At 42.5% G+C, this 27,201-nt stretch overlaps 1 protein-coding gene across 1 annotated transcript in view; it reads left to right on the plus strand.

The window, feature by feature from the left end:
- Positions 1 to 7,006: 7,006 nt before the first annotated feature.
- The window catches only part of gramd1bb (GRAM domain containing 1Bb), a gene marked incomplete in the record, with an annotated part of 129,362 nt that continues 109,167 nt past the window's right edge, over positions 7,007 to 27,201 (plus strand). Inside the window, 3 exon segments of the mRNA XM_034123732.1 lie at positions 7,007 to 7,416; positions 17,510 to 17,575; positions 27,113 to 27,139. Coding sequence (XP_033979623.1) covers positions 7,007 to 7,416; positions 17,510 to 17,575; positions 27,113 to 27,139 — 503 coding nt within the window.

Here is a 27,201-nt window from a genome sequence, read left to right on the forward strand (position 1 = left end):
ACTTTTGAAGCTGAGGTGGAAGCGTCAGCCAATCAAATCCCGTGTATGTAAATCTGACAGTTCAAGCTCTAGCCAATCAAACGGCGTGTATGCTGGGAGAGACATACCGCAGGTCATTTCCTCATATTCCAAAACATGCAGGAGAAATTAGCGGTAGGGAATCACCCGGTGCTTTATGACCAGTCCCTATTTACCTACCGGGATACAAACCGGAGGAGCCAGGCATGGAGGGAGGTGGCAGAGACAGTGGTAGGTTTTCGCCTGTTTGGGGAGTTTATATCCAGTTTACTTCAAACTGTTTTGCTTTGTATGTCGGGGGCGGGAGATTCATGTGATTGGTTGTTGGTGCCTTGCTCGCAAAAAATCCCCAAGCTTCAGATACGCCCACCTCCAAGATCTTTTGAACGCTGCTGTGTGGACGGGCCGTAAGAGAGAGCTATCAACGCTACTTAGGAGCTAAAGTCCCAGACAAATTGAGACACTTATTAGATTATCATTATACTGTGTATATATATATATATATATATAAACGCTGTTGTTAGTTTGCCGCAGGATTGTTGTTAATGTAAAACATGTACCGTGAACCGTACACGATGCAGTGATCGATTCGTGATCGGGGGAGACAAGCTATGTTTTTGAGGCGGAAAAAGGCGGCATGGATATCTAGACAACGTAGCTTCTCTCCGCTTTGAGTTCACTATCTGTCTGTGCTGCTCTATATTAGTTTGACCTTGTTTTCACTACTACAGCCAACCAGAAGATGTTTCTCTCACACTTTGTCTGAATGAGCTTCAACGCTCACAGCCGACTGACAGCCGTAGAGCGAGGAGATAAAGGTCCAACACGAATAGATGGTGTACATATTAAAGTACTTGAAGCTCATATTAAAGTACATGAAGCTCATATTAAAGTATGTGTTGTACATATTAAACAACACTCAACCAGCAGCAACATCCAGGGTCCTCTCGGCTCGAAAAAAACTATAATTTTTGCTCTTTGTTATGAGGCCTGAACAATGCGTATGCTGGTTCCTCTGCTATCTCTCTGTTCTCTACAATCACAGGGTAAATGATGCCTTACTGAGACCCTCACAATTGAATCCTTCTAGCTTAAAGTTATTCTGGTCTTTTCATTTCAGCAGTCCTTAAAATCTATTCCCAGTTTCAGGATGTCAGATATATGAGTTTTATATTCACTTAAGCTGCTTGGCTGTCCCTCTGCCAGAAACACTTTGGAGCGAATCATTGTCTTATAGAGTCTTCTTCCTTTTCTTAAGACCCTCTGGATGGACTCTCTAAGATATTTTCTCACTCCCTCTGGGATGGATTACTGCTGAGTCAGAGATTAGAGCTACAGTAGAGATTGTTCAGATTTCAAATCACACATATTACGTTTCTGATTTTCTATGCCTCTTCTGTACGGACTCTATGAAGTCCTTGCTAACCCTTTTGGTCAGAGAAAAGAAAATCTTTAATTGATTACCTTAGTTGCAATTGTAAGAACTAGTGGAATGAAATAAAGTATATTTACTTAAGAAAAGACATACTTGTACTTCTCCAGTGTGTATTCTGTAGGTTTTAGTGCATGTAAATTAGGGCTGCACAATATATCTTGTCGTGACAATAATCGCGTTATGCGCATGCGCAATATTGACATCGCAGGACGTTTTTATTTGATTTAAATGTCCTTTTTTTTTAGGACAAATTAAGTAGGCAAATGAACTCAAACACGTCATGTTACAATTATTTATTAATTATTATATGTTACAAAAGGAAAACTCGCGCGGCTCTCATGTCTAGGCTACTTGAGTGAGTGACACAGCAAACCACCAATCACAATCATTCTTGATCAGATCACAGCAGGATAACCGAGCTAGCTCAGCTTGTTGCTCTGATGACTTAAGATCCAGAAGTCCGTGACTAAAATCCTTCATCCGGTTAAATATTGTAAAAATTGTATAGCATTAAAGTTCAAGAAAGGATGGTTTGCGGACAAAAAAAACTGTCTTTTCTTCAATTCCTGTATTTTTTCATATCGTAATATACTGTATATCGCAGGGGAAGAAAATATCGCAATGTCAGTTTTTTCCAATATCGTGCAGCCCTAATGTAAATGGTCTGCAAAGGCTCAAATCCCCGTGTCCCCTCCTCCAATTCCCTTACAAACAACATTTAACATTGAACAGATCTGTCATTTATTGTTGGTGATAAACAGAATCATTATATTCTATAGCAATGTTATACTGTAAAAAAAAAAAAGCCATTGTTCTTTTTACTTGTCTTCGTTTAATTAAATCTACCTTGTGATACTTCTGTACTTCAACTCAATGCAGGACTTTTACTTGTAATGGAGTATTTTCCGACCGTGGTATTTCTATTTTTACTTCTTCCACCACTGGTAGTAATAACTGGGAATAGTAATCCTGTTTTAACACATATTTCTGTCTGTGATTTGTCCTCTCTGTCCACATAACAGCCCCCCCGCTGTTTGTTTCTCACCTCTTAGGCCAAGCTGAGAAACCATATGTGTAGAAAAACAGGAGAGAAGGGAGATGGTAGTTACTGTTTACTGTTGACTCCAGGTCTTATGATCCTGGTCCCCCACAAGACCTCTGTGATGGTTTGCCCCAATTGAGTTTCTATTTTTATTCTGTTTGCCTGACAGTTGCACCTGTAAAGCTGACAGGTTTCCTCATGGCCCAAATCCAGCAAAACTAAAAGGGCCCTATCTAGCTCAAATTCAGGTGTATATCAGTATGTAGTGTCTCTACTTTAAAGAGTCCTCTCCTGCTGATGTTCAGGTGTATATCAGTATGTAGTGTCTCTACTTTAAAGAGTCCTCTCCTGCTGATGTTCAGGTGTATACCAGTATGTAGTGTCTCTACTTTAAAGAGTCCTCTCCTGCTGATGTTCAGGTGTATATCAGTATGTAGTGTCTCTACTTTAAAGAGTCCTCTCCTGCTGATGTTCAGGTGTATATCAGTATGTAGTGTCTCTACTTTAAAGAGTCCTCTCCTGCTGATGTTCAGGTGTATATCAGTATGTAGTGTCTCTACTTTAAAGAGTCCTCTCCTGCTGATGTTCAGGTGTATATCAGTATGTAGTGTCTCTACTTTAAAGAGTCCTCTCCTGCTGATGTTCAGGTGTATATCAGTATGTAGTGTCTCTACTTTAAAGAGTCCTCTCCTGCTGATGTTCAGGTGTATATCAGTATGTAGTGTCTCTACTTTAAAGAGTCCTCTCCTGCTGATGTTCAGGTGTATATCAGTATGTAGTGTCTCTACTTTAAAGAGTCCTCTCCTGCTGATGTTCAGGTGTATATCAGTATGTAGTGTCTCTACTTTAAAGAGTCCTCTCCTGCTGATGTTCAGGTGTATATCAGTATGTAGTGTCTCTACTTTAAAGAGTCCTCTCCTGCTGATGTTCAGGTGTATATCAGTATGTAGTGTCTCTACTTTAAAGAGTCCTCTCCTGCTGATGTTCAGGTGTATATCAGTATGTAGTGTCTCTACTTTAAAGAGTCCTCTCCTGCTGATGTTCAGGTGTATATCAGTATGTAGTGTCTCTACTTTAAAGAGTCCTCTCCTGCTGATGTTCAGGTGTATATCAGTATGTAGTGTCTCTACTTTAAAGAGTCCTCTCCTGCTGATGTTCAGGTGTATATCAGTATGTAGTGTCTCTACTTTAAAGAGTCCTCTCCTGCTGATGTTCAGGTGTATATCAGTATGTAGTGTCTCTACTTTAAAGAGTCCTCTCCTGCTGATGTTCAGGTGTATACCAGTATGTAGTGTCTCTACTTTAAAGAGTCCTCTCCTGCTGATGTTCAGGTGTATATCAGTATGTAGTGTCTCTACTTTAAAGAGTCCTCTCCTGCTGATGTTCAGGTGTATATCAGTATGTAGTGTCTCTACTTTAAAGAGTCCTCTCCTGCTGATGTTCAGGTGTATATCAGTATGTAGTGTCTCTACTTTAAAGAGTCCTCTCCTGCTGATGTTCAGGTGTATATCAGTGTGTAGTGTCTCTACTTTAAAGAGTCCTCTCCTGCTGATGTTCAGATGTATATCAGTATGTAGTGTCTCTACTTTAAAGAGTCCTCTCCTGCTGGTGTTCAGGTGTATATCAGTAAGTAGTGTCTCTACTTTAAAGAGTCCTCTCCTGCTGATGTTCAGGTGTATATCAGTAAGTAGTGTCTCTACTTTAAAGAGTCCTCTCCTGCTGATGTTCAGGTGTATATCAGTAAGTAGTGTCTCTACTTTAAAGAGTCCTCTGGTTGGTGATGTTTCACTTGCTTTTGCCGAGGAGACATTTACATTTGTATGTAAATATAATGCACAATAAAGTAACCTGAATCTGAAACAGCTCTTTGGCTCCTCAGGCAAAGTCAAACGTTCCCTGAGGCCCTCAGCGTCGTGTGGATTCTCTGTAACCTATAAAGCGCTCGGCCACATTTACATATCTGTTGTGAACAGTGTGATCTATTCGAGCGTCTGCTATCTCTGATGGTGATTGTGTAAATCAGTTGGTAGGGCAGAAAGGTGTTGATAGAGCTGAGTATGGGCACTGTGTGTGAGGTGGATAAGATACTGCATGTGTGTGAGGTGGATAAGATACTGCATGTGTGTGAGGTGGATAAGATACTGCATGTGTGTGAGGTGGATAAGATACTGCATGTGTGTGAGGTGGATAAGATACTGCATGTGTGTGAGGTGGATAAGATACTGTATGTGTGTGAGGTGGATAAGATACTGCATGTGTGTGAGGTGGATAAGATACTGTATGTGTGTGAGGTGGATAAGATACTGCATGTGTGTGAGGTGGATAAGATACTGCATGTGTGTGAGTGTGCTTCCTGTTCTCTGTGATATGCTATCATGGTGCCTTTCTGACTGTCTGTTCCTGTGTGTTTGGTCATCATCAGTACCTTCCTATCACCTGCTTTTAACCTGTAGGCTTCAACCGGGACAAGACGGACCCCCGACCTCCAGCATGGGCACAACCTGGACCAGGAGCAACTTTAAAAAGCACACAACAAACAACCTCACAGCCTCTAAAGAACATCAGCATCAAGGGATAGCAGGTGCTTTACTCATCTGCTAAAACAACACCATTTGCTCTAGGAGGAGATTCAGGTGGGTGTTTTTTATAGGGATGGATCAGGACAAAAAGAGAGGGGGTCTTTGTTCCTGACACTCTGAACACAGAGGGCACACATGTTTGTGTAGAAGAGACATGAATAAGTGGATTTTGCACAATAGGTGACCTTTTAATCGAGCACCTGGAGATCTACCTGGTAATCAATATTACTCGTTCAGCGTTAGCGCTCTTTAGCGTTCGAGCTTTGGCAGCTTTTGACAGAGAGTGTAACTTGGCCCTCCGGTCCCAGAGGAGTTGTGTTACACTCGCTGACAGACCTTATACATGTTTCATCTGCTGCTCTCAGAACAGAAGACCCCTTTGTTATCTAATCCAGCCCTCTGCTCTGCAGCCGGAGAGACGGAGCGCCACAGTCCGTCAGACGTCCTGAAACAGATCAACACTCAGGAGCAGCACAGGATATCAGGACCAGACAGTTCTTCAATCCATATGTTAGCGCCTGGAGGAGGCTTTCAAATAATCAAGCAGAACTGAAACATCGTCCAGGGGCTAAACTGTGCCTCATTGGTCCGTCAGACGTCCTGAAACAGATCAACACTCAGGAGCAGCACAAGATATCAGGACCAGACAGTTCTTCAATCTATTGGTCAACACCTGGAGAGGGCTCTAAAAGAATCTGAGGAGCCACCAACATCGTGAAGGAGCTAAACTGGGCCTCAAGTGTTCTGCTTTTTGCTGCACAACTGTAGCTTTAAGGAGCTTTAAAAGGGGCTTCAGAAGAAGAAGATGGACCTTTAGAAATTCCGTCTTTCCCTCTGTTTTTTTCATACACGCACATGCAGTTGTAAATTCACATACAATACACACAGTTACAGTATACACAGGCACATGCATCGAGAGGAGAAGCAGGCCGTTTAGCCCGCGCCAGTGAGCAGTTGGGGGTTCGGTGCCTTTGCTCAAGAGCACCTCGGCAGCGGCCCACGAGGTGATCTGGCTTCTCTCCAGTACCAGTCCATACTCCGTACTTCTTGTTCTGATCGGGACGTGAACCGGCGACCTTTCAGTCCGACGTCCGAGTCCCTACAGACTGCCGCCTTTTCTTAGGTGTTGCTACAAGGACCTTTTCTTAGGTGTTGCTACAAGGACCTTTTCTTAGGTGTTGCTACAAGGACCTTTTCTGAGGTGTTGCTACAAGGACCTTTTCTGAGGTGTTGCTACAAGGACCTTTTCTTAGGTGTTGCTACAAGGACCTTTTCTTAGGTGTTGCTACAAGGACCTTTTCTGAGGTGTTGCTACAAGGACCTTTTCTTAGGTGTTGCTACAAGGACCTTTTCTTAGGTGTTGCTACAAGGACCTTTTCTTAGGTGTTGCTACAAGGACCTTTTCTGAGGTGTTGCTACAAGGACCTTTTCTTAGGTGTTGCTACAAGGACCTTTTCTTAGGTGTTGCTACAAGGACCTTTTCTTAGGTGTTGCTACAAGGACCTTTTCTTAGGTGTTGCTACAAGGACCTTTTCTTAGGTGTTGCTACAAGGACCTTTTCTTAGGTGTTGCTACAAGGACCTTTTCTTAGGTGTTGCTACAAGGACCTTTTCTGAGGTGTTGCTACAAGGACCTTTTCTTAGGTGTTGCTACAAGGACCTTTTCTTAGGTGTTGCTACAAGGACCTTATCTGAGGTGTTGCTACAAGGACCTTTTCTTAGGTGTTGCTACAAGGCTAGTTAGGACGTCCTGAAACAGATCAACACACAAGATATCTGCTATCAGGACTTCTCCGCCAGTCCTTCTCTAAAATAATCAAGCAGAACTGAAACATCGTCCAGGAGATAAACTGTACCTCAACTGTTTCTGCTCCTGCTGCTTTGAGGAGCTTTTAAACGGGCTTCAGGTGTTGCTCCAAGGCTAGTTGGGACCATGAGTGAGAGCCTGAGACTGCCTTCGCTCCAGGTGAGCGTCCCGATCGACGACCCGTTGTACTCGGATAACGGACGCAATGCAGTGTCTGACGGCTCGATGCGCTCCAGCTCTTCCACGCCGACGCTCCGACGCAAACGCTTCAAGATGCGCCGCATGAGGAACGTTCCCAGCGTTCCCAGCGAGCGGGAGCTGGAGAAAAGCCGACGTCCGGCCGCCAATCTTCCCCACTCCGGATCCAAGGAGTACCTGCAGCTGCCGTCCATCGAGATCACGCCGTCCAGCGACGAGGACGCCACCTCTCATTGGTCGAGATGCTCCACGCCGAGCGCATCGCCGCGCCGCAAACGCTTCCTGCTGAGGAAGTGGCTGAGTGGCCGGCAGAAGAAGGAGCAAGGCAGCGAGAGCAGGTTGGTGTTGACTCATTTCATCCTAAAATCTGTAGTGTTATCTCTCCAGGCTGCTCCGAGGGTACCTGCACTGATGTGTTGTTGCACTCACTTTTTTATTTATTCTACTATTTCGACGATTAGACATCTGTGTTTTTTAATTTTTGTTTTACTTTTATGTAAACCAAGTCAAATTCCTAGTACGTGTCAACCTACCTGGTGATAAACCTGATTCTCATTACGACTCATTTTATCCCCAAATCTTTAGTGATACCTCCAGGCTGCACTCATAGCACTAACTGAACCAGAGATAGACATGTGTTGGAAGTAATATGGTCTTTGTTGACATTAGCATCGCTAGCATGGTGCTATACTCGACTCATTTGATATATTTGGAAGACAGTTGAGAACATTTCACCAGTTACAATGAAATAGACTTGCGGTTACAGGGAGTAGTAAACATTTGCAATAAGGGAACAGTTTTCATGTGTTGTGTCTTGATATGTGTCTGCTGATGTTACACCTGGAGCGGCTGTGATGCAAGGAGCATTTCAGACTTGATCGTTATAGGATTATCGTATCGTATCGTAGAATACATTGAAACCCTCCCCTTGTCATTGTCCTCTTTTTTTTATGTGCGCTACTCGACTCATTTCATCCCCAAATCTTTAGTGTTATCTCTAGTCTGCTCCGACCTGCACTGATGTGTTGTTGCACTAACTGAACGAGAGTTAAGTAGTATTAGAAGATTGAAGACGTCTGTGTAGCTTCAGGTGTCTGTTCTCCTCTCAGAGTGTGATGCTTGAAGACAAGACAGAGCACTTCTAAAGATCCTTCAATCTGAAATAATGAATGGAGAAAGAAATAGATAATAAGATAAGATAAGAAGTACTTTATTGATCACAATTTGGGAAATGTTTGCGTTGCAGAAAAAGACTTGGCATTGTACACTAGAGAAATTAAAAGACAAGAAATAAACAATCCAAAATGTAAACATCTCAATAGAAATACACTAGCATTAAAACTAAAAGTAGAACAATATACATGTTGAATTACAAATGTACAGTAACAAAATATAAAGCAGGATATTTTATATAAATAAGTATGTGAGGAATGGAATATTAAATATACATGTCAAATGTACAGTGTGATTTTAAGTCCAGTTAAAAGGCAACTCTTCGGTGTTCCTGTGGATTAATAGAATGGTGCAGTGACGAGTCCTAAAACCAGGAAGTGAGTCAGCATTTCAAACCTTCCTGTTCCCTCGTCTCAGAGCCAATGGGATCTCTCCATAGGATTTAGGAAAATATCTGAAATAAGGTCTGTGGTTGAGACACATTGAAGAGACGGATCACGTTTTGTTCATTAAATCCATCAGCAGTGACCCCACTGGTGATTTCTGAAGAGTTGACGTGTCTGAAAAACGATGGTTGTTACCAAGTGGCTGAATAGGACTACAGAAGTCGTGGAGGACGTTGTACGTCATTACGCCGAACACGTAAACACTCCTCTAAGTTAGTTTGCCCTGTTCTGCTTGAAAGCAAGTACCTGCCTCCTGCTAACTGTTCAAACAAACGCTTCAACTCGTACCATTTAGAATCTGTGTGTTTGAATATGGATCTGAAGTTGGCGTGACGTTGAAGTCGTGCTGCTGGACTCGCCTGTAGTTCCTTTATAGCATCACGTTAGCATTTTGCTTCTGGACATTAGATTTATGATTAGAACATTATAAAAGTAGAGACATGTGGAGATGATCCGGCTGAACAAAACGTGCATTTATCAAACAGGTTATTTTTCCACAGATCTTATTTCCAGCTATATTCCAAAATCCTCTGGAGAAATCCCGTTGCTTTTTTGTCGAGGGAACCAGCAGCTTCCTTCTGGGTGAATACGTCATCCCTGCACCGCTCTATGGTATCCTGATTCTTATATTACGGTGGCCGCCAGGGGCAAACGTGTTACAACATTTACATTAGGAAAAATGCAATGAAGAAGCATCTTCACCAACCCCCAAAAAGCAGAATAGGACCTCTTTGAATCAAAGCTGGTTTCCTCCTTGTCTTTTGATTACGCCCTGAGAGAGGATTAGACATCGTGTGTTGCACAACAGAGATAAGGTGATACTGTGGGGTCGTCTGATGAAGGTCAGCTACCCAGCAGCACAAGAGCAAAGGTGGAGGAGTTTAAGAGATCAATAGGTTCCTCTCTTTCAGATGCATGGTGGTGAGAAGGAGAGGTCACAGGAGACTAATCGACCCCTTTAAAGTTTGAGCGATTTATAAGCAAAGTGACCGTCCTCATTGAAAACATGTTAAAGGTCCCCTATCATCCTCTTCTTCATCAATACATCACAGGTCTCAGATATATCCAGAGCCTGTCTCTGATTGGCTGAAACACCAAACAGATCATTGCAGCATTACCCATAATCCCCTGTTTCCAAAGTGCTGATTCTCTGTCTGTTACTTCAGATGAAAATAAGGAGCCCCTCCCCACGCCCCTCTGAGAGAGATTTGGTTACAAAGAACTCAATGGTGCTCTAGGAGGAGATCCAGGTGATAAGGGGGGGGGGGTTCAGCTCCGGTTTCCCTTTTCAGCTCCCGCTCTGTTCACACCGCCCAGAGCTGCCGCTGCTGCGTCATGACGTCACCGTTTACATCGCTGATTTTCTCCCCAACGTAGCTCACAACAACAACAACAACAACAACAACAACGGGGGACTGCGTCGGGTCGATGGTCGTGTTGCTTTTAATCATACGAAGCCAGATTAAATTAAATAACGACTTCTCCAACCTTATACTTTTCTCCAGAGTGCCGTGGTTCATTGTTTATTAATGTGTTTCAGCGGCATTTACCGACCGCTGCAGTGCTGCTGCTCTTCCACTGGAGTGTATTCTCCCGTTAGCTCCGGGTTAGCTCACACGGCTCTAAAGCATTCACTGTCTGACTGTCACACAAGCAGCTGATACATATCCCCAGTTCCCCTTAAGTGAATGTGTGTCAGTCTGAATTGACGCTGTTTGGTGTCAGTCTGAATTGACGCTGTTTGGCATCACAACGCTGTTATGAAAGTTTCTCTGGTATAACATGGGTGATGTTAGCATAGCAACCGAAGCTAAACTGACTACTTGCTAAGCCGTTTTCTCCGGGCACTTTTTACCGACGTATTTTTCATTATGATTCTACTTGTGATAGTCGGACATGACAACCTGTGCAGCCCATGTATTGATTCCATCCGATAGCTGCTATAATAACAAACAAAACGTCTGCCTGCTCTCCACAATGATCAATAACAGCGAACGGATGGTCAAAGTAAGGTACAAATAAACAGAATCACACGAAGCCTGGTTAGTGTTGCCTGACTTTATAAAGTGTGTTTTTTTTTATAAGTGTGTGGTTGCCTTCTAGTCACTTTGCTCAGCGCTACTGCTTGTAGGCAGGCATGACGAGACTCTTCAGTCGACCCATGTTCAGGGAGGTCGGTTTAGTTTCCTGCACGCCTCGACGTAAGAGAGACGTAAGCGACGCCGCGTCATAGCTCCGAAGCTCTTGCTTCTAGACCGACAATTTTTTGGAGCTGGAAGTGAACCGCATTCCGGAGCTAAGACGCGGCGCTGCTGCGGTGTGAACAGGAAAAACCGGTACTTTTGCGCCGGTGTGAAAGGGGCATCAGTCGTGAAAATAAGGCGTCAGAATCAGAAATACTGGTTTTATTTCCAGTTGTTCAATTTGTTATGAGAAATATAATAAAAGATAAATACAAATAAATTATTATATGAAAAAATAAGTGCAAATATGAAATAAAAAGATAAAATAAGATATATAAATATAAGAGATTAAAGTAAAATGTCTAATGAAACATCTACTATAACAAAGAATGAGATATAAAAACATCAGAGAGTAAAATGTCCAATAAAGTAAATAATAAAATGTATTCACTTCTGAAATGAGAGGAAAAATGTCTAATAAACGATAAAATAAAAAGATAAAATATTAAATAAACACAAGCCTAACAGAAAGCAGTCTGCAGGAGGAATACATGATCGAGGTTTTAATGTGTTTCCTCTGAATAATTGATGCATGTTTCTCAGGTTGTTCAGGGACACAGAGTACAGAAATGTGTGTGTGTGTGTGTGTGTGTGTGTGTGTGTGTGTGTGTGTGTGTGTGTGTGTGTGTGTGTGTGTGTGTGTGTGTGTGTGTGTGTGTGTGTGTGTGTGTGTGTGTGTGTGTGTGTGTGTGTGTGTGTGTGTGTGTGTGTGTGTGTGTGTGTGTGTGTGTGTGTGTGTGTTTCCTAATCTGCCCAGCAACAAGGTCACCGTGGTGAATCTCTCTTCGAAAGTGTTGAAGTTAATCTCTGACAGTTTTGCCTCGTCTTCAGAAAACCGTAAATAGTATCGATACATTTTTTGACCGTGATCATCTGAGAGCTATAATTAACCATTTGTGTGTTTAGTGTGTAAAATGTGGCCGTGGCGGCAGTTTCACTAAAGTCTTCAGGCTCTACCAGGAGCAGAACAATTTACATGGGCGTGTGGGCGAGGCAGCTGAGTTTGTGTCACTCTAGAGCTCTGTTGGGCCAGATGTGTCCGTCAGTTTGATATGATGAAGGCATTGAGACAACACTGAGTAATTTAGCTACTCAAACATCTACAAAAGACTCCACAAAAGAGTGAATATTATGGAACTTAGAGCAAGTTTAAGAATTGTTTTCAGGAGATTTTAAACACCCTCTACACTCTAATGGCGCTTTTCCACTGCAGGACCTAGCACGGCTTAGTACGGTATGGTTAGGCTCAGTTTATGCTGCGTTTCCATTACAGTTTAGTAGCTGGGGCAGTAACTATAGTAACGCAGTGTAGGCGGAGCCGTGACGTCATCTTCAATGCGAACCACAAAACCAACATCAGCCGTTAGCTGTTAGCACTCAGAGCTCACAGCTCCTCATATCTGTTCAGAAACTAGACCAAAGTGAAACAAGTACAAACCACAGACTGTCTGTGTCATGGAGAATACAGTCGCTGCTTTATTTATGTCTGTAGGCCGTTGTTGTGAGTGTGGACGGAGCATATACAACGTTAGCTTAGCCTGGTCGACCAGAGGCCTGTACTACGAAGCTGGTTCAACTTAACCTGGATATGTTTGAGTTAGCCGGTTGGCCCAATCCAAAACATACGCGCTCTCGCTAAGCTGTACTACGACGCTGGTTATCAAGTGGATCGCTCAAGCCAGCCGTGTCCTATCTAGTTAGGTGCGCGTTCACATGAAAGGGGTGGTATTTGGAGCATTCGACCAATCACAAACATGGACAAGCGTACTGACAGCGCAGCGTCATACTTCCTGAATGAAAAGTGAACTTTAATATTAGTCAAATATGAAGAAGTTAAACTTTAAACATCCATGACTTAAACACTTTATCCAGGATCAAAGCCACATAGCTGCACCTGCAAGGTGAATACAGCTGGTAACAGAAAAAGTGTTTGAATGCGTACATTAACAGGTTTATGAAATCACTGCCCCGTCCAAGACACGAGTGGATCTGACTTTAATTACATTTGACTCGAGTGTTTCGTCAACTTAATGTGTTGCTTAAAATAATACTTCTGCATACAGTATGTGACACTGTGAGTGTTGCACGGCCAGATACGGCTCAGCTGACTCAGATAAGGAAATATATGATACATTATGATGTGATATGATATGAATGATAATGGGACACATCGACGTCTGCACTCACAGTGCCGCGGACTGTACTTAATGTTACTCTGATCCGGTTACTTATGTCGTGGCAGATATTTAAGTAAGCTTTCTTAACGCTAATGTTATAATAGTCAGATTGCTCTGAAGATGGGAGGAGGGGATATTCTATTAATTTTCACGTTCACACAGTCAGTTGATTTTTGCCGGCCGTCTTTCCTGCAACGGCAGTTTTTCTGTATTTCCTCTATCCTGTAATATGAATTGATCGCTTTAAACTCCGCACACTGAGCTCTGATTGGTCAGCAGGCGGTGCTTTCACTGAGTTGATCTCTTAGCCTGCAACCTAACCTCCTCCCGAGGAGGTTAGCCGCTCAGCATAAGTTACCATGGAGATCTAGCCCGCTAAAAAGAGAACCAGCGTCGTAGGACCGGAAAGCCCGAGTTTTCCCTGAAGTCAGCTCAGAGAACATCCAGCTTCGTAGTACAGGCCTCTGACCTCCATTCAGAAAACACGCATTTTAAAAGGTTTTTCGCCTGCCGTCTGTCTGCAGACTTGACAAAGCATTAATTCATGGTTTTTACTAACCGGTATCAGTATGTTGTTACTTCGGCATCATTTTGAAACGTGTATTACAATTAATTCACGGTAAAATATGTTCATGTTGTTGTAGTTGTAGCCCCCTTGCCAGCGATTCTCTCTGACCAATCAGCAGTCGAGAGTGTTTACGTCACTAGTTTAGCATATTCAGCCCGGTTGTTGGCCCGGGAAGAACCTCGGTTTTGGAGGGCCAGAAACTACCCCTAGTGGAAACGCAACAAAAAAGTGGTCCGGGTTTGGCACGGCATGCTGAAACCGTGCTACGTGCTACGTGGGAGAGCGCCATAACTGATGATGTCATCGCTCTGAACATTCCGCCCCATTGTAAAATCTGAAACACTCCGAAAATATCACAAAACTTAAACTGTGATTTCAGGAAAACCGTTCTATCCGTCAAAAAAACCTTTTCGCCTAATACAGCTGAGAGTGTGGAGAGCTGTTTAAACTTTAAATCTTCTTTATACGTTGAAGTACGGCGAATCAGTGTGACCGCAAAGTTGGATGTTTTTTTTTGCAATTTGCGTAAAAACAGCTTGTTAAATATCTTAGAAAAGTCATTGTCATCATATTATCTTTAGTACTGGTTATGCCTTAAGGCCTTTCAGAGTCATACATATTAGATGACTGGATGCTTTTTATTAAATCCAGTCGGTTTGTTTTTGTAGCCTGCAGCTGGACTTCATTTCTTATTCCTTCCGTCATTCTGTTTCATACCTTTTCAGCTTATTGTGCAATTACTTTTTATAGCAACGCTGTGACGCTCATACCCAAATAACCCTGCCTCGCTGTGCACTAATGCAGCTGCACATCAGGGTGAAACTCCACGAGCTGAACCTCATTCAAAACGTCATCAGAGAGCTCATTCTGCACGGAAACAGGGGCGGGAAGTAACTAAGTACATTTACTCAAGCACTGCACTTAAGTACGACTTTTTCCTTAAGTCCTTAAGTATTCCCACTCCTTTATACTTTCACTCCACTACATGTATTCAACAGCTTCAGTGACTTTGCATTAAAAACACGTGATACACTTTGAACATCAATCATCTCTAAAAGTTAGACGAGTGGATTAACTGTCAAAGGTACAACAAAGTACAAATATACAATATGTTACAAAAAGTCCTCAACGTCAATAATGTCGTGTGTGTGTGTGTGTGTGTGTGTGTGTGTGTGTGTGTGTGTGAGATATGAGTTGCTGTCTGGCTTTTGAAGAAGTGTTCAAGGCTTTAATTGGTGATTCTACAGCATGTCGTTATGACGATGAAAGTCTGAGGTCACAGGCTCCTCCAACAGAGCAACACAATAACACAGAAAAAATAGTGCAATTAAATTGAAATAGTGAAATAGTGAATCACCGAGAGAGATCTTCATCCTGCTCTACAGACGCAGGGAGGGGATGGAAAGGCTCTTAGATAACGTGTCTGTTTATCAGCAGTTTGACTTTGTGTGTTCATGAAACAGCCTCTATGCATCACCTTCAAAACAACACAGCATTCAGTAGATAACTCTTATTGATGAAGCTGCAAACACATGCTTATAATAGTGTGATTATACACAACACACACACCTTGTGGTCGCCTAAACACATGCAAATCTATTTTCTATTTATACTGTTTGAGTGATGAATAATTCAGAGGGGGTCGATGTGATTTCTAAAGATCTTGCAGAGATATTCTGACTTTCTGAATTAAAGTTAAGAAGTATAAAGTATACGTATTTGAGTACATGTACTTTCCTAAAACCAGCTGTAGATAATTATACTTTTACTGAAAGACAATCCTTATTTAAACGCGTCAGTACCCACCGTCAGAATTATACTTTCTGGGGTCACTTGTTTTCAATGTCCTCTAATTTAAGTAAAGATTTGTTCATTTTACTTAAAAAAAAGATTAAATTCAAGGTTAAATAATGTGTGTTCGGGTGCTAACTGTTTGTTCAGGTGACAGTAGATACCCCAGGATTACATGAATTCATTTTCACAGCACTGTACACAATATACAATCACAAACAACAACAATCACACAGACAACAACAGAGAGAGACACACGTGGCAGGTAAACTCAGCGAGGCCTGTCAAGCTTTTTCTAATCCATATTTATGTGTACTTCTTCACACATGATGTTCCCTTCCTGCGTTGCTAAGGAGTCTCACAGTAAATGTCAAAGTGTGATCTGCAGAATCTGAAAATAGACGATCTTTAGTTTAATAACAACAACAGCGAGTGGAGTGTATTATGTGACGTCAGTAATGTGAGCAGCTCCGACCTGACAGAAATCTGTGTGTTCATTATTCTCTTTATCAATGTCCTGTTTACACACGTCTTATTATCTGAAGCCTCATCATGATGTTCACGTGTCACACAGCGCCCTCTAGTGTTAACTCTGGGTAAGTGCACGAGCAGGAGAGGACTATTGCTCCAGATGCACATGTTTAATTCCAATTCTGTGTGTGTGTGTGTGTGTGTGTGTGTGTGTGTGTGTGTGTGTGTTAGCATTGCTATCCTTGTGGGGACCTACATCTGTTTATACAGCCACGTGTGGGGACTCGCCTCCCTTATGGGGACATAATGGAGGTCCCCATAAGGGGAATCATTAATTTTAGGGTGAAGACTTGGTTAGGGTTACGCATGTGTTGGTTATGGGTAAGGTTAGGATAAGTCTCCAGGAAATGCATGTAAGTCAATGTAATGTCCCCTGAAGTGATGTATACATGGTATGTGTGTGTGTGTGTCTTTACTTGTAAATTCATCTTACTGTCTTCCGTGTATCTGTACTTGTCTTGTAATTCCTATATATATCCTATACCTAAAAAAAGAAGATTGAGGCCCATAGAGAGGTGCCACACACACACACACACACACACACACACACACACACACACACACACACACACACACAGCTCACCTCTCCTCCCGGTGTGTATTTTTTTAAATATTTTTCAATATTATTATAGTTTTCTTCAAATAGTTTTCTCTCTGTGTTTTTGTATATGTGTCAACCTACCTGGTGATAACCCTGATTCAGATACTCCTGGCAGGAGCCTAAATAAACTAAAATATAAAGTCAACAGAAAGACGTGCCAAGGTTTATCAATTCTGTCTAAATGTGCAGTTGTTCATGTTTTTCGCCTTGTGTTTCCTTTTTGGTAGATAACACATATTATATTTTAATGTATTAATACTTTGTTATCATTGCAAATACTACAACATGCAAAGAGTAGATAAAGTGCACCTGCAGTATATTCACATAAATGGGTAGTATTCAAGTTGTTGCATATGTAACGCAAGCTCCAGACACGTTTGTATAGATATAAGATGTATGTATATATGATGCGACTTCAGGAAATGAACCAAGTCACTGAGAGGCTGGGGTGCAATGCGCTGACGTGCTATCAAAGAAGTTAATTGCTGAGATCCAAATGCTGTGAAATAATCCTCATCCTCATTAATTCAATTACACATAAGAATTACTTTACCATTAATGCCCAATGACATATATGTCACTTTTCAGATCTCTCACACTAGGGAGGGTTTCATGTCAGAAAGGTGTTCTATGTGGTCTATTAAGTCTAAATGATGTTTCCCCAAAAGTAGAAATGGTTCCTGGTTAATCCCATTTATATCCATGTGACCCACACAAACCATTGCAATCACACAATAATCAATTATATTACAAACCATTAGTCACTATTACGAACAATTGAAGGTGCAGAGTTGAGGCAGATAGATATAAGTTAGACACAGTCACCAATAGAGCAGAATAAATGCATGTGAAGACGTTTCTGTTTCCGTATGTAAAGATGTTAAATCTGTGTTTCCTGCAGCAGCCAGCAGAGCAGCCACGAAGAGGACGCCTCTCGCTTCCTCACCCCTTTAATCCGGAAGGAGAGGTGAGCTGTGTGTGTGGTGTGTGTGGTGTATGTGTTTGTGGCCTCGCTATGGGCCTCAATCTTTTTTTTTTAGGTATCCTAAACCTTTTTTTAGGTTTAGGTACAGTGTCACAGATACACATAAGACAATAAGGTGAATTTACAAGTAAAGACACACGCACACGCACACGCACACGCACACACACACGCACACGCACACACACACACACACACACACGCTGGAGATATTCAGCATTCTGTCAATTCATTCTTATTTCTTATGGCTATATAACTCTAAATTAAGAGCACATAAGGTCATCAGAATCAGATTTCCTTTATTCGTCACACAGAGATTCACAATGAGTATATTCATGCTCCTAGAATGAATGATCCACTCATATGAAGGAATTCCCTCATTTCTGTTTGCGTCAGTTTATTTCATGCATGCATTCTCCACAAGGGGGCACTTCTTTAATACTGGCGCACACAAGTATGGAGTGGTGTCATGTGACCTTGCTGTAGTTCCTTTATAGCCCAACATTAGCCACCTTTAGCTTAGCGGTGGTGACGTGAAGTCATGTGACCGTGCTGTAGTTCCTTCATAGCCCAACATTAGCCGCCTTTAGCTTAGCGGTGCTGACGTGAAGTCATGTGACCGTGCTGTAGTTCCTTTATAGCCCAACATTAGCCGCCTTTAGCTTAGCGGTGGTGACGTGAAGTCATGTGACCGTGCTGTAGTTCCTTTATAGCCCAACATTAGCCACCTTTAGCTTAGCGGTGGTGACGTGAAGTCATGTGACCGTGCTGTAGTTCCTTTATAGCCCAACATTAGCCACCTTTAGCTTAGCGGTGGTGACTTGAAGTCATGTGACCGTGCTGTAGTTCCTTATAGCCCAACATTAGCCACCTTTAGCTTAGCGGTGGTGACGTGAAGTCATGTGACCGTGCTGTAGTTCCTTTATAGCCCAACATTAGCCACCTTTAGTTTAGCGGTGGTGACTTGAAGTCATGTGACCGTGCTGTAGTTCCTTTATAGCCCAACATTAGCCACCTTTAGCTTAGCGGTGGTGACGTGAAGTCATGTGACCGTGCTGTAGTTCCTTTATAGCCCAACATTAGCCTCCTTTAGCTTAGCGGTGGTGACGTGAAGTCATGTGACCGTGCTGTAGTTCCTTTATAGCCCAACATTAGCCTCCTTTAGCTTAGCGGTGGTGACGTGAAGTCATGTGACCGTGCTGTAGTTCCTTTATAACCCAACATTAGCCGCCTTTAGCTTAGCGGTGGTGACGTGAAGTCATGTGACCGTGCTGTAGTTCCTTTATAGCCCAACATTAGCCTCCTTCAGCTTAGCGGTGGTGACGTGAAGTCATGTGACCGTGCTGTAGTTCCTTTATAGCCCAACATTAGCCTCCTTTAGCTTAGCGGTGGTGACGTGAAGTCATGTGACCGTGCTGTAGTTCCTTTATAGCCCAACATTAGCCTCCTTTAGCTTAGCGGTGGTGACGTGAAGTCATGTGACCGTGCTGTAGTTCCTTTATAGCCCAACATTAGCCGCCTTTAGCTTAGCGGTGGTGACGTGAAGTCATGTGACCGTGCTGTAGTTCCTTCATAGCCCAACATTAGCCGCCTTTAGCTTAGCGGTGGTGACGTGAAGTCATGTGACCGTGCTGTAGTTCCTTTATAGCCCAACATTAAGCCTCCGTTAGCTTAGCAGTGGTGAACGTGAAGTCATTTGACCGGGCTGTAGTTCCTTATAGCCCAACATTAGCACTCCTTAGCTTAAGCGGTGGTGACGTGAAGTCAGTGACCAGGTGCTGTAAGTTATCCTTTAATATCCACACATTGAGCGCCTTAGCTTAGCGGTGGGTGACGTGAATTCATGTGACCCGTGCCTGTAAGTGTCCTTCATACGCCAACATTAGGCCAGCCTTTAGCTTAGCGGTGCCTGAACGGTTGAAGTCATGTGACCACCGTGCTGATAGTTCCTTCATAGTGGCTGCCCAACTTAGCCGCCATTTAGCTTAGCAGGTGGTGACGTGAAGTCATGTTGACCGTGCTGTAGTTCCTTATAGACCCAACATTAAGCCACCTTTAAGCTTAGCGGTGGTGACTTGAAGTGCAGTGTGACCGTGCTGTAGTTCCTTATAGCGCCAACATTAGCCACCATTAGCTTAGCGGTGTTGGACGTGAAGTCATGTGAACCGTGCTGTAGTTCATTTATAGCCCAACATTAGCCACCTTTAGTTTAGCGGTGGTGACTTGAAGTCATGGTGACCGTGCTGTAGTTCCTTTATAGCCCAACATTAGCCACCTTTAGCTTAGCGGTGGTGACGTGAAGTCATGTGACCGTGCTGTAGTTCCTTTATAGCCCAACATTAGCCTCCTTTAGGCTTAGCGGTGGTGACGTGAAGTCATGTGACCGTGCTGTAGTTCCTTTATAGCCCAACATTAGCCTCCTTTAGCTTAGCGGTGGTGACGTGAAGTCATGTGACCGTGCTGTAGTTCCTTTATAACCCAACATTAGCCCCGCCTTTAGCTTAGCGGTGGTGACGTGAAGGTCCATGTGAACCGTGCTGTAGTGTCCTTTATAGCCAACATTAGCCTCCTTCAGCTTAGCGGTGGTGACGTGAAGTCATGTGACCGTGCGTGTAGTTCCTTTATAGCCCAACATTAGCCTCCTTTAGCTTAGCGTGGTGACGTGAAGTCATGTGACCGGTGCTGTAGTTCCTTTATAGCCCAACATTAGCCTCCTTTAGCTTAGCGGTGGTGACGTGAAGTCATGTGACCGTGCTGTAGTTCCTTATAGCCCAACATTAGCCTCTTTAGCTTAGCAGTGGTGACGTGAAGTCATGTGACCGTGCTGTAGTTCCTTATAGCCCAACATTAGCCTCCTTTAGCTTAGCGTGGTGACGTGAAGTCATGTGACCGTGCTGTAGTTCTTTATAGCCCAACATTAGCCGCCTTTAGCTTAGCGGTGGTGACGTGAAGTCATGTGACCGTGCTGTAGTTTCCTTCATAGCCCAACATTAGCCCCTTTAGCTTAGCGGTGGTGACGTGAAGTCATGTGACCGTGCTGTAGTTCCTTTATAGCCAACATTAGCCTCCTTTAGCTTAGCAGTGGTGACGTGAAGTCATGTGACCGTGCTGTAGTTCCTTATAGCCCAACATTAGCCTCCTTTAGCTTAGCGGTGGTGACGTGAAGTCATGTGACCGTGCTGTAGTTCCTTCATAGCCCAACATTAGCCGCCTTTAGCTTAGCGGTGGTGACGTGAAGTCATGTGACCGTGCTGTATTTCCTTCATAGCCCAACATTAGCCGCCTTTAGCTTAGCGGTGCTGACGTGAAGTCATGTGACCGTGCTGTAGTTCCTTCATAGCCCAACATTAGCCGCCTTTAGCTTAGCGGTGGTGACGTGAAGTCATGTGACCGTGCTGTAGTTCCTTTATAGCCCAACATTAGCCACCTTTAGCTTAGCGGTGGTGACGTGAAGTCATGTGACCGTGCTGTAGTTCCTTTATAGCCCAAACATATAGCCACCTTTAGCTTAGCGGTGGTGACTTGAAGTCATGTGACCAGTGCTGTAGTTCCTTTATAGCCCAACATTAGCCACCTTAGCTTAGCGGTGGTGACGTGAAGTCATGTGACCGTGCTGTAGTTCCTTTATAGCCCACATTAGCCACCTTTAGCTTAGCGGTGGTGACTTGAAGTCATGTGACCGTGCTGTAGTTCCTTTATAGCCCAACATTAGCCACCTTTAGCTTAGGCGGTGGTGACTTGAAGTCATGTGACCGTGCTGTAGTTCCTTTATAGCCCAACATTAGCCACCTTTAGCTTAGCGGTGGTGACTTGAAGTCGTGTGACCGTGCTGTAGTTCCTTTATAGCCCAACATTAGCCACCTTTAGCTTAGCGGTGGTGACGTGAAGTCATGTGACCGTGCTGTAGTTCCTTCATAGCCCAACATTAGCCACCTTTAGCTTAGCGGGTGGTGACTTGAAGTCATGTGACCGTGCTGTAGTTCCTTTATAGCCCAACATTAGCCACCTTTAGCTTAGCGGTGGGTGACGTGAAGTCATGTGACCGTGCTGTAGTTCCTTTATAGCCCAACATTAGCCACCTTTAGCTTAGCGGTGGTGACTTGAAGTCATGTGACCGTGCTGTAGTTCCTTTATAGCCCAACATTAGCCACCTTTAGCTTAGCGGTGGTGACTTGAAGTCATGTGACCGTGCTGTAGTTCCTTTATAGCCCAACATTAGCCACCTTTAGCTTAGCGGTGGTGACTTGAAGTCGTGTGACCGTGCTGTAGTTCCTTTATAGCCCAACATTAGAGCCACCTTTAGCTTAGCGGTGGTGACGTGAAGTCATGTGACCGAGCTGTAGTTCCTGTTATAGTCCAACATTAGCTGCCTTTAGCTTAGCGGTGGTGACGTGAAGTCATGTGACCGTGCTGTAGTTCCTTCATAGCCCAACCATTAGCCACCTTTAGCTTAGCGGTGGAGACGTGAAGTCATGTGACCGTGCTGTAGTTCCTTCATAGCCCAACATTAGCCACCTTTAGCTTAGCGGTGGAGACGTGAAGTCATGTGACCGTGCTGTACTTCCTTTATAGCCCAACATTAGCCAGCCTTTAGCTTAGCGGTGGTGACGTGAAGTCATGTGACCGCGTGCTTGTAGTTCCTTTATAGCCCAACATTAGCCACCTTTAGCTTAGCGTGGTGACGTGAAGTCATGTGACCGTGCTGTAGTTCCTTTATAGCCCAACATTAGCCTCATTTAGCTTAGCGGTGGTGACGTGAAGTCAATGTGACCGTGCTGTAGTTCCTTTATAGCCCAACATTAGCCACCTTTAGCTTAGCGGTGGTGACGTGAAGTCATGTGAACCCGTGCTGTAGTTCCTTTATGAGCCCAACATTAGCCTCATTTAGCTTAGCGGTGGTGACGTGAAGTCATGTGACCGTGCTGTAGTTCCTTTATAGCCAACATTAGCCACCTTTAGCTTAGGCGGTGGTGACGTGAAGTCATGTGACCGTGCTGTAGTTCCTTTATAGCCCAACATTAGCCTCATTTAGCTTAGCGGTGGGTGACGTGAAGTCAATGTGACCGTGCTGTAGTTCCCTTATATAGCCCAACATTAGGTTCATACCATAAACTGTCTGTTTAATGGGCTTTTATTAATCTGTCTTTCCCTTTAAAGTACACATTAAAGAGCCTTTAGACTAGTTAGCAGGATGGAAGTGTCAGTGACTTTAACGAGGACTCTTTTTTTTGTCAACTTGACAACCTTTTTCGTGTTTATATTTAAATACATTTACTCAAGTACTGTTCTTACGTAAGTACTTCCGGATAACTCAGTCTGAGTCGAGATACATGCTCTCGCTTCCTAAAAACCCTCCTCCTCCTCCTCCTCCTCCTCCTCCTCGTCTCCCTCAGATCACTTCCTGTCTAATCGATGGGATTGCTCTCGGCTCTGGTCTTTTGTTGATAGTTTAGTACTTAGTATTGAAGGTTCTCTGCAGCCGGCTTTATGTCATGTCTCCTCTGCAGGTAAAAAACACTCTGCAGCTAAATCTCCGTCTCTCCGTCTCTCCGTCTGCTCTCTGCTCTCTGCTGCAGTGCTACCTGTGCAGCTGCCGGATAACGTGCATGTGTTATTTGTATTTACTTGCACATCTCTAAAGCATTCTCTTGCACTATGTCATCTGTGTTATTGTTCTATGTCCTGTGTGCTGCTCTGTCAGAGAGCCTGTGACTTCAGCTTTGCATTGCCATATCTGTAGCTGCTGTGCTAATGACAAGACAGCAAATGAAACTTGAGATATCAGCTGCCGTGTCTCCCAGATCATCGGGCTCATTTTGCCGCTCGTTTGGATTGATCTGCATGTGTTGGATGAACTGCTCCACTCTGACTGCAGATGAGGTTATGTAATGTCTCAGTGTGACTCTGACGAGATGACGCAGTGCATGTTTGTGAATCAGGGTCACACACTGAGATCAAGTGTCATATTAATACAACAACGGCACACTGCAGTGAGACGGGACAGAAGCACATGGCGATTCAAAAAGAAAGGTTGAAAGGGAATGTGAAAGTATGGGTTTAAAAGAGTCGAATAAGTTAGATGTAATTGATTGATTAATAGCAATACATATAAAAACAGAGAATGCTTTACGGCCTGATTTAAAGGTCGCTTACTGTATGATGCTCTTTTTTCAGAATTTGTATTATAGTTTCTTTTCTGTTGCATGTTTGCAATATTTAATCTTTAATAAAAGACTGAGTTCTCTCATACTGTCCACCTGAGTGTACCTGCTTTCAGACTCTGTTCAAACGCTCCGTTTCAGCGCCTGCCTCGAGTCAAATGCAAAAGTAGTTTCAATGGACCTTGTCAATTATTATGAGCATGCATTTGTCTTGTGTCTTTTACTCACGTAGTTGTCCACTTAAAGAAGAGCCTACGAGTTGCAGCAGATCTCTGGGAGTTTGTTGCAGAGAAAGCAGGGTTTAAAAAACTGACTGCCGCTTTTCTGTATTTAGATTTGACTCTGGTGACAGGAAGTAGATCTTTCCCAGATGATATATATGGTTTCTAGAGACTTTAAAACACATCAGAGGAGTGTTTAGGGAGTGTAGAAAATACTCTGTTTCGAGTAGAAGTCCGGCATTCATTCATTCATTTATTCATTTATTCCCAGTATTATTTTTGTCATCGTCTTACATGATTTCAAACTAATGTTAGCGTGGACAGGAGGTAGTCTGAAGTTAAATTCAACTTTATTGTAACATTTTTCAGTTTGTGTGTACAGAGAGATTCGAAATACAGTTTCCACAATCCCGAATACAAAATACAAATATATATAAGAATATGTATAAAACATTTATACATATGCACACATATACACAATCCATAAATAAAAGCACAGGGTTTCAAGTCAACTGCTCCTCATGCTAGGGATGCGTTGAATGCAGATACATTCAGAGCTGGGAAGTAGTGGAGTACAAATACTTTGTTACTGTACTTAAGTACAATACCTGTACTTTCTACTTCTTACATGTTGAACACAAATACCTGTACTTTCTACTTCTTACATGTTGAACACAAATACCTGTACTTTCTACTTCTTACATGTTGAACACAAATACCTGTACTTTCTACTTCTTACATTTGAACCCAAATACCTGTACTTTCTACTTCTCACATGTTGAACACAAATACCTGTACTTTCTACTTCATACATTTTGAGACACAAATACCTGTATGCTTTCTACTTCTTACATGTTTGAACACAAATACCTGTATCTTTCTACTTCTTACAGTTTGAACACAAATACCTGTACTTTCTACTTCTTCTTACTTTTAGAACACAAATACCTGTAGCTTCTACATCTTACTTTTGAACACAAATACCTGTACTTTCTCACTTCTCACATTTTGAACACAAATACCTGTACTTTCTACTTCTTACATGTTGAACCCAAATACCTGTACTTTCTACTTCTTACATGTTGAACACAAATACCTGTACTTTCTACTTCTTACATGTTGAACACAAATACCTGTACTTTCTACTTCTGTACATGTTGAACACAAAAACCTGTACTTTCTACTTCTCACATTTTGAACACAAATACCTGTACTTTCTACTTCTCACATGTTGAACACAAATACCTGTACTTTCTACTTCTTACATGTTGAACACAAATACCTGTACTTTCTACTTCTTACATTTTGAACACAAATACTGTACTTTCTACTTCTTACATGTTGAACCACAAATACCTGTACTTCTACTTCTCACATGTTGAACACAAATACCTGTACTTTCTACTTCTCACATGTTGAACACAAATACCTGTACTTCTACTTCCTTACATGTTGAACCCAAATACCTGTACTTCTACTTCTTACATGTTGAACACAAATACCTGTACTTTCTACTTCTTACATGTTGAACACCAATACCTGTACTTTCTACTTCTTACATTTTGAACACAAATACCTGTACTATTCTACTTCTTACATGTTGAACACAAATACCTGTACTTTCTACTTCTCACATTTCCCAAACAGGCTGGTTCCTTTAGTTTGAATGTGTGTTTGGTGGCGTGCATCATTATTATTTAGAGTCATTGCGTGCCTATTGATTTGAACACGATCCGTGTATCCATCATTTCCTGGTCTTCTCTAAAGAAGAGGGACCAATGAAAACGTTGTCATGTTGCCGTTGTTCAGCATTGGAAACATTCATTAGCTAACAATGACATTATGTTCTATTAATATAAAGGGAGGTCAGGTACTCTTTAAAACAGCTGCTAGTTATGGTTACTTTTTACTGAAGTACCATTTCAAGCCTCTTTACTTTTACTTGAGTAAAGAAGTTAGTCAGTACTTCTACTTTCATTAGAGTATTTTTAAACACGAGTATCTGTACTTCTACTTGAGTAAAGGATGTGTGTACTTCTACTTGAGTAAAGGATGTGGTACTTCTACTTGAGTAAAGGATGTGTGTGTACTTCTACTTGAGTAAAAGGATGTGTGTACTTCTACTTGAGTAAAGGAGTTGTGTGTACTTCTACTTTCACCAGAGTATTTTAACAAACGAGTATCTGTACTTCTACTGAGTAAAGGAATAGGTGTACTTCTACTTGAGTAAAGGATGTGTTGTACTTCTACTTGAGTAAAGGATGTGTTACTTCTACTTGAGTAAAAGGATGTGGTGTACTTCTACTTGAGTAAAGGATGTGTGTACTTCTACTTGAGAGGTAAAGGATGTGTTGTACTTCTACTTGAGTAAAGGATGTGTGTACTTCTACTTGAGTAAAGGATGTGTGTACTTCTACTTGAGTAAAGGATGTGTGTACTTCTACTTGAGTAAAGGATGTGTGTACTTCTACTTGAGTAAAGGATGTGTGTACTTCTACTTGAGTAAAGGATGTGTTGTACTTCTACTTGAGTAAAGGATGGGTGTCCTAGTAGGCTTCTACTTGAGTAAAGGATGTGTGTACTTCTACTTGAGTAAAGGATGTGTGTACTTCTACTTGAGTAAAGGATGTGTGTACTTCTACTTGAGTAAAGGATGTGTGTACTTCTACTTGAGTAAAGGATGTGTGTACTTTTGCCTGTGTCTCACAGAGAGATCCTAATTAGATGAATTATGTCAACACATTTCACACAACTGTAGTAGTTAGTTGAAAGCAATAATATTAGCTTGAACCTAATATTTGTTATTGAAACTTAATATGTTTTGCTTTCAAATAACCTTATACAGTTATGTAAAATCTGTTGACATATTTGATTGAAGTCAACGTTTCAGTTTTTTCCGTGCATGTAACTCATTTAGAGGGTCTCACCGTTCAAATTAAACCGTATTTCATTTTGTCTTAATTTACATTATTTAATGTCATACTCTGTTCTTGTACATATCCTATATTCAATTGACATGTATATAGACTTCTTGCACAATTTTCTATTTGTATTTTTGTATTTTATTATATATGTTGCATTGTTGGAGGAGTCAGAAGAATGTCCTTGAATCATTGAAACCCTCTCCTCTCCCTCTGCAGGTCTGACAGTGCTCCGGACAAAATCAGGTAAGTTTGCTTTCCACCTTTTACCTGTATGAGTGGTGGTGGTGGGGGGGGGGGGGGGGGGT

Source organism: Trematomus bernacchii, unplaced genomic scaffold (assembly GCF_902827165.1).
Source record: "Trematomus bernacchii unplaced genomic scaffold, fTreBer1.1, whole genome shotgun sequence".
NCBI classification, from domain to species: domain Eukaryota; kingdom Metazoa; phylum Chordata; class Actinopteri; order Perciformes; family Nototheniidae; genus Trematomus; species Trematomus bernacchii.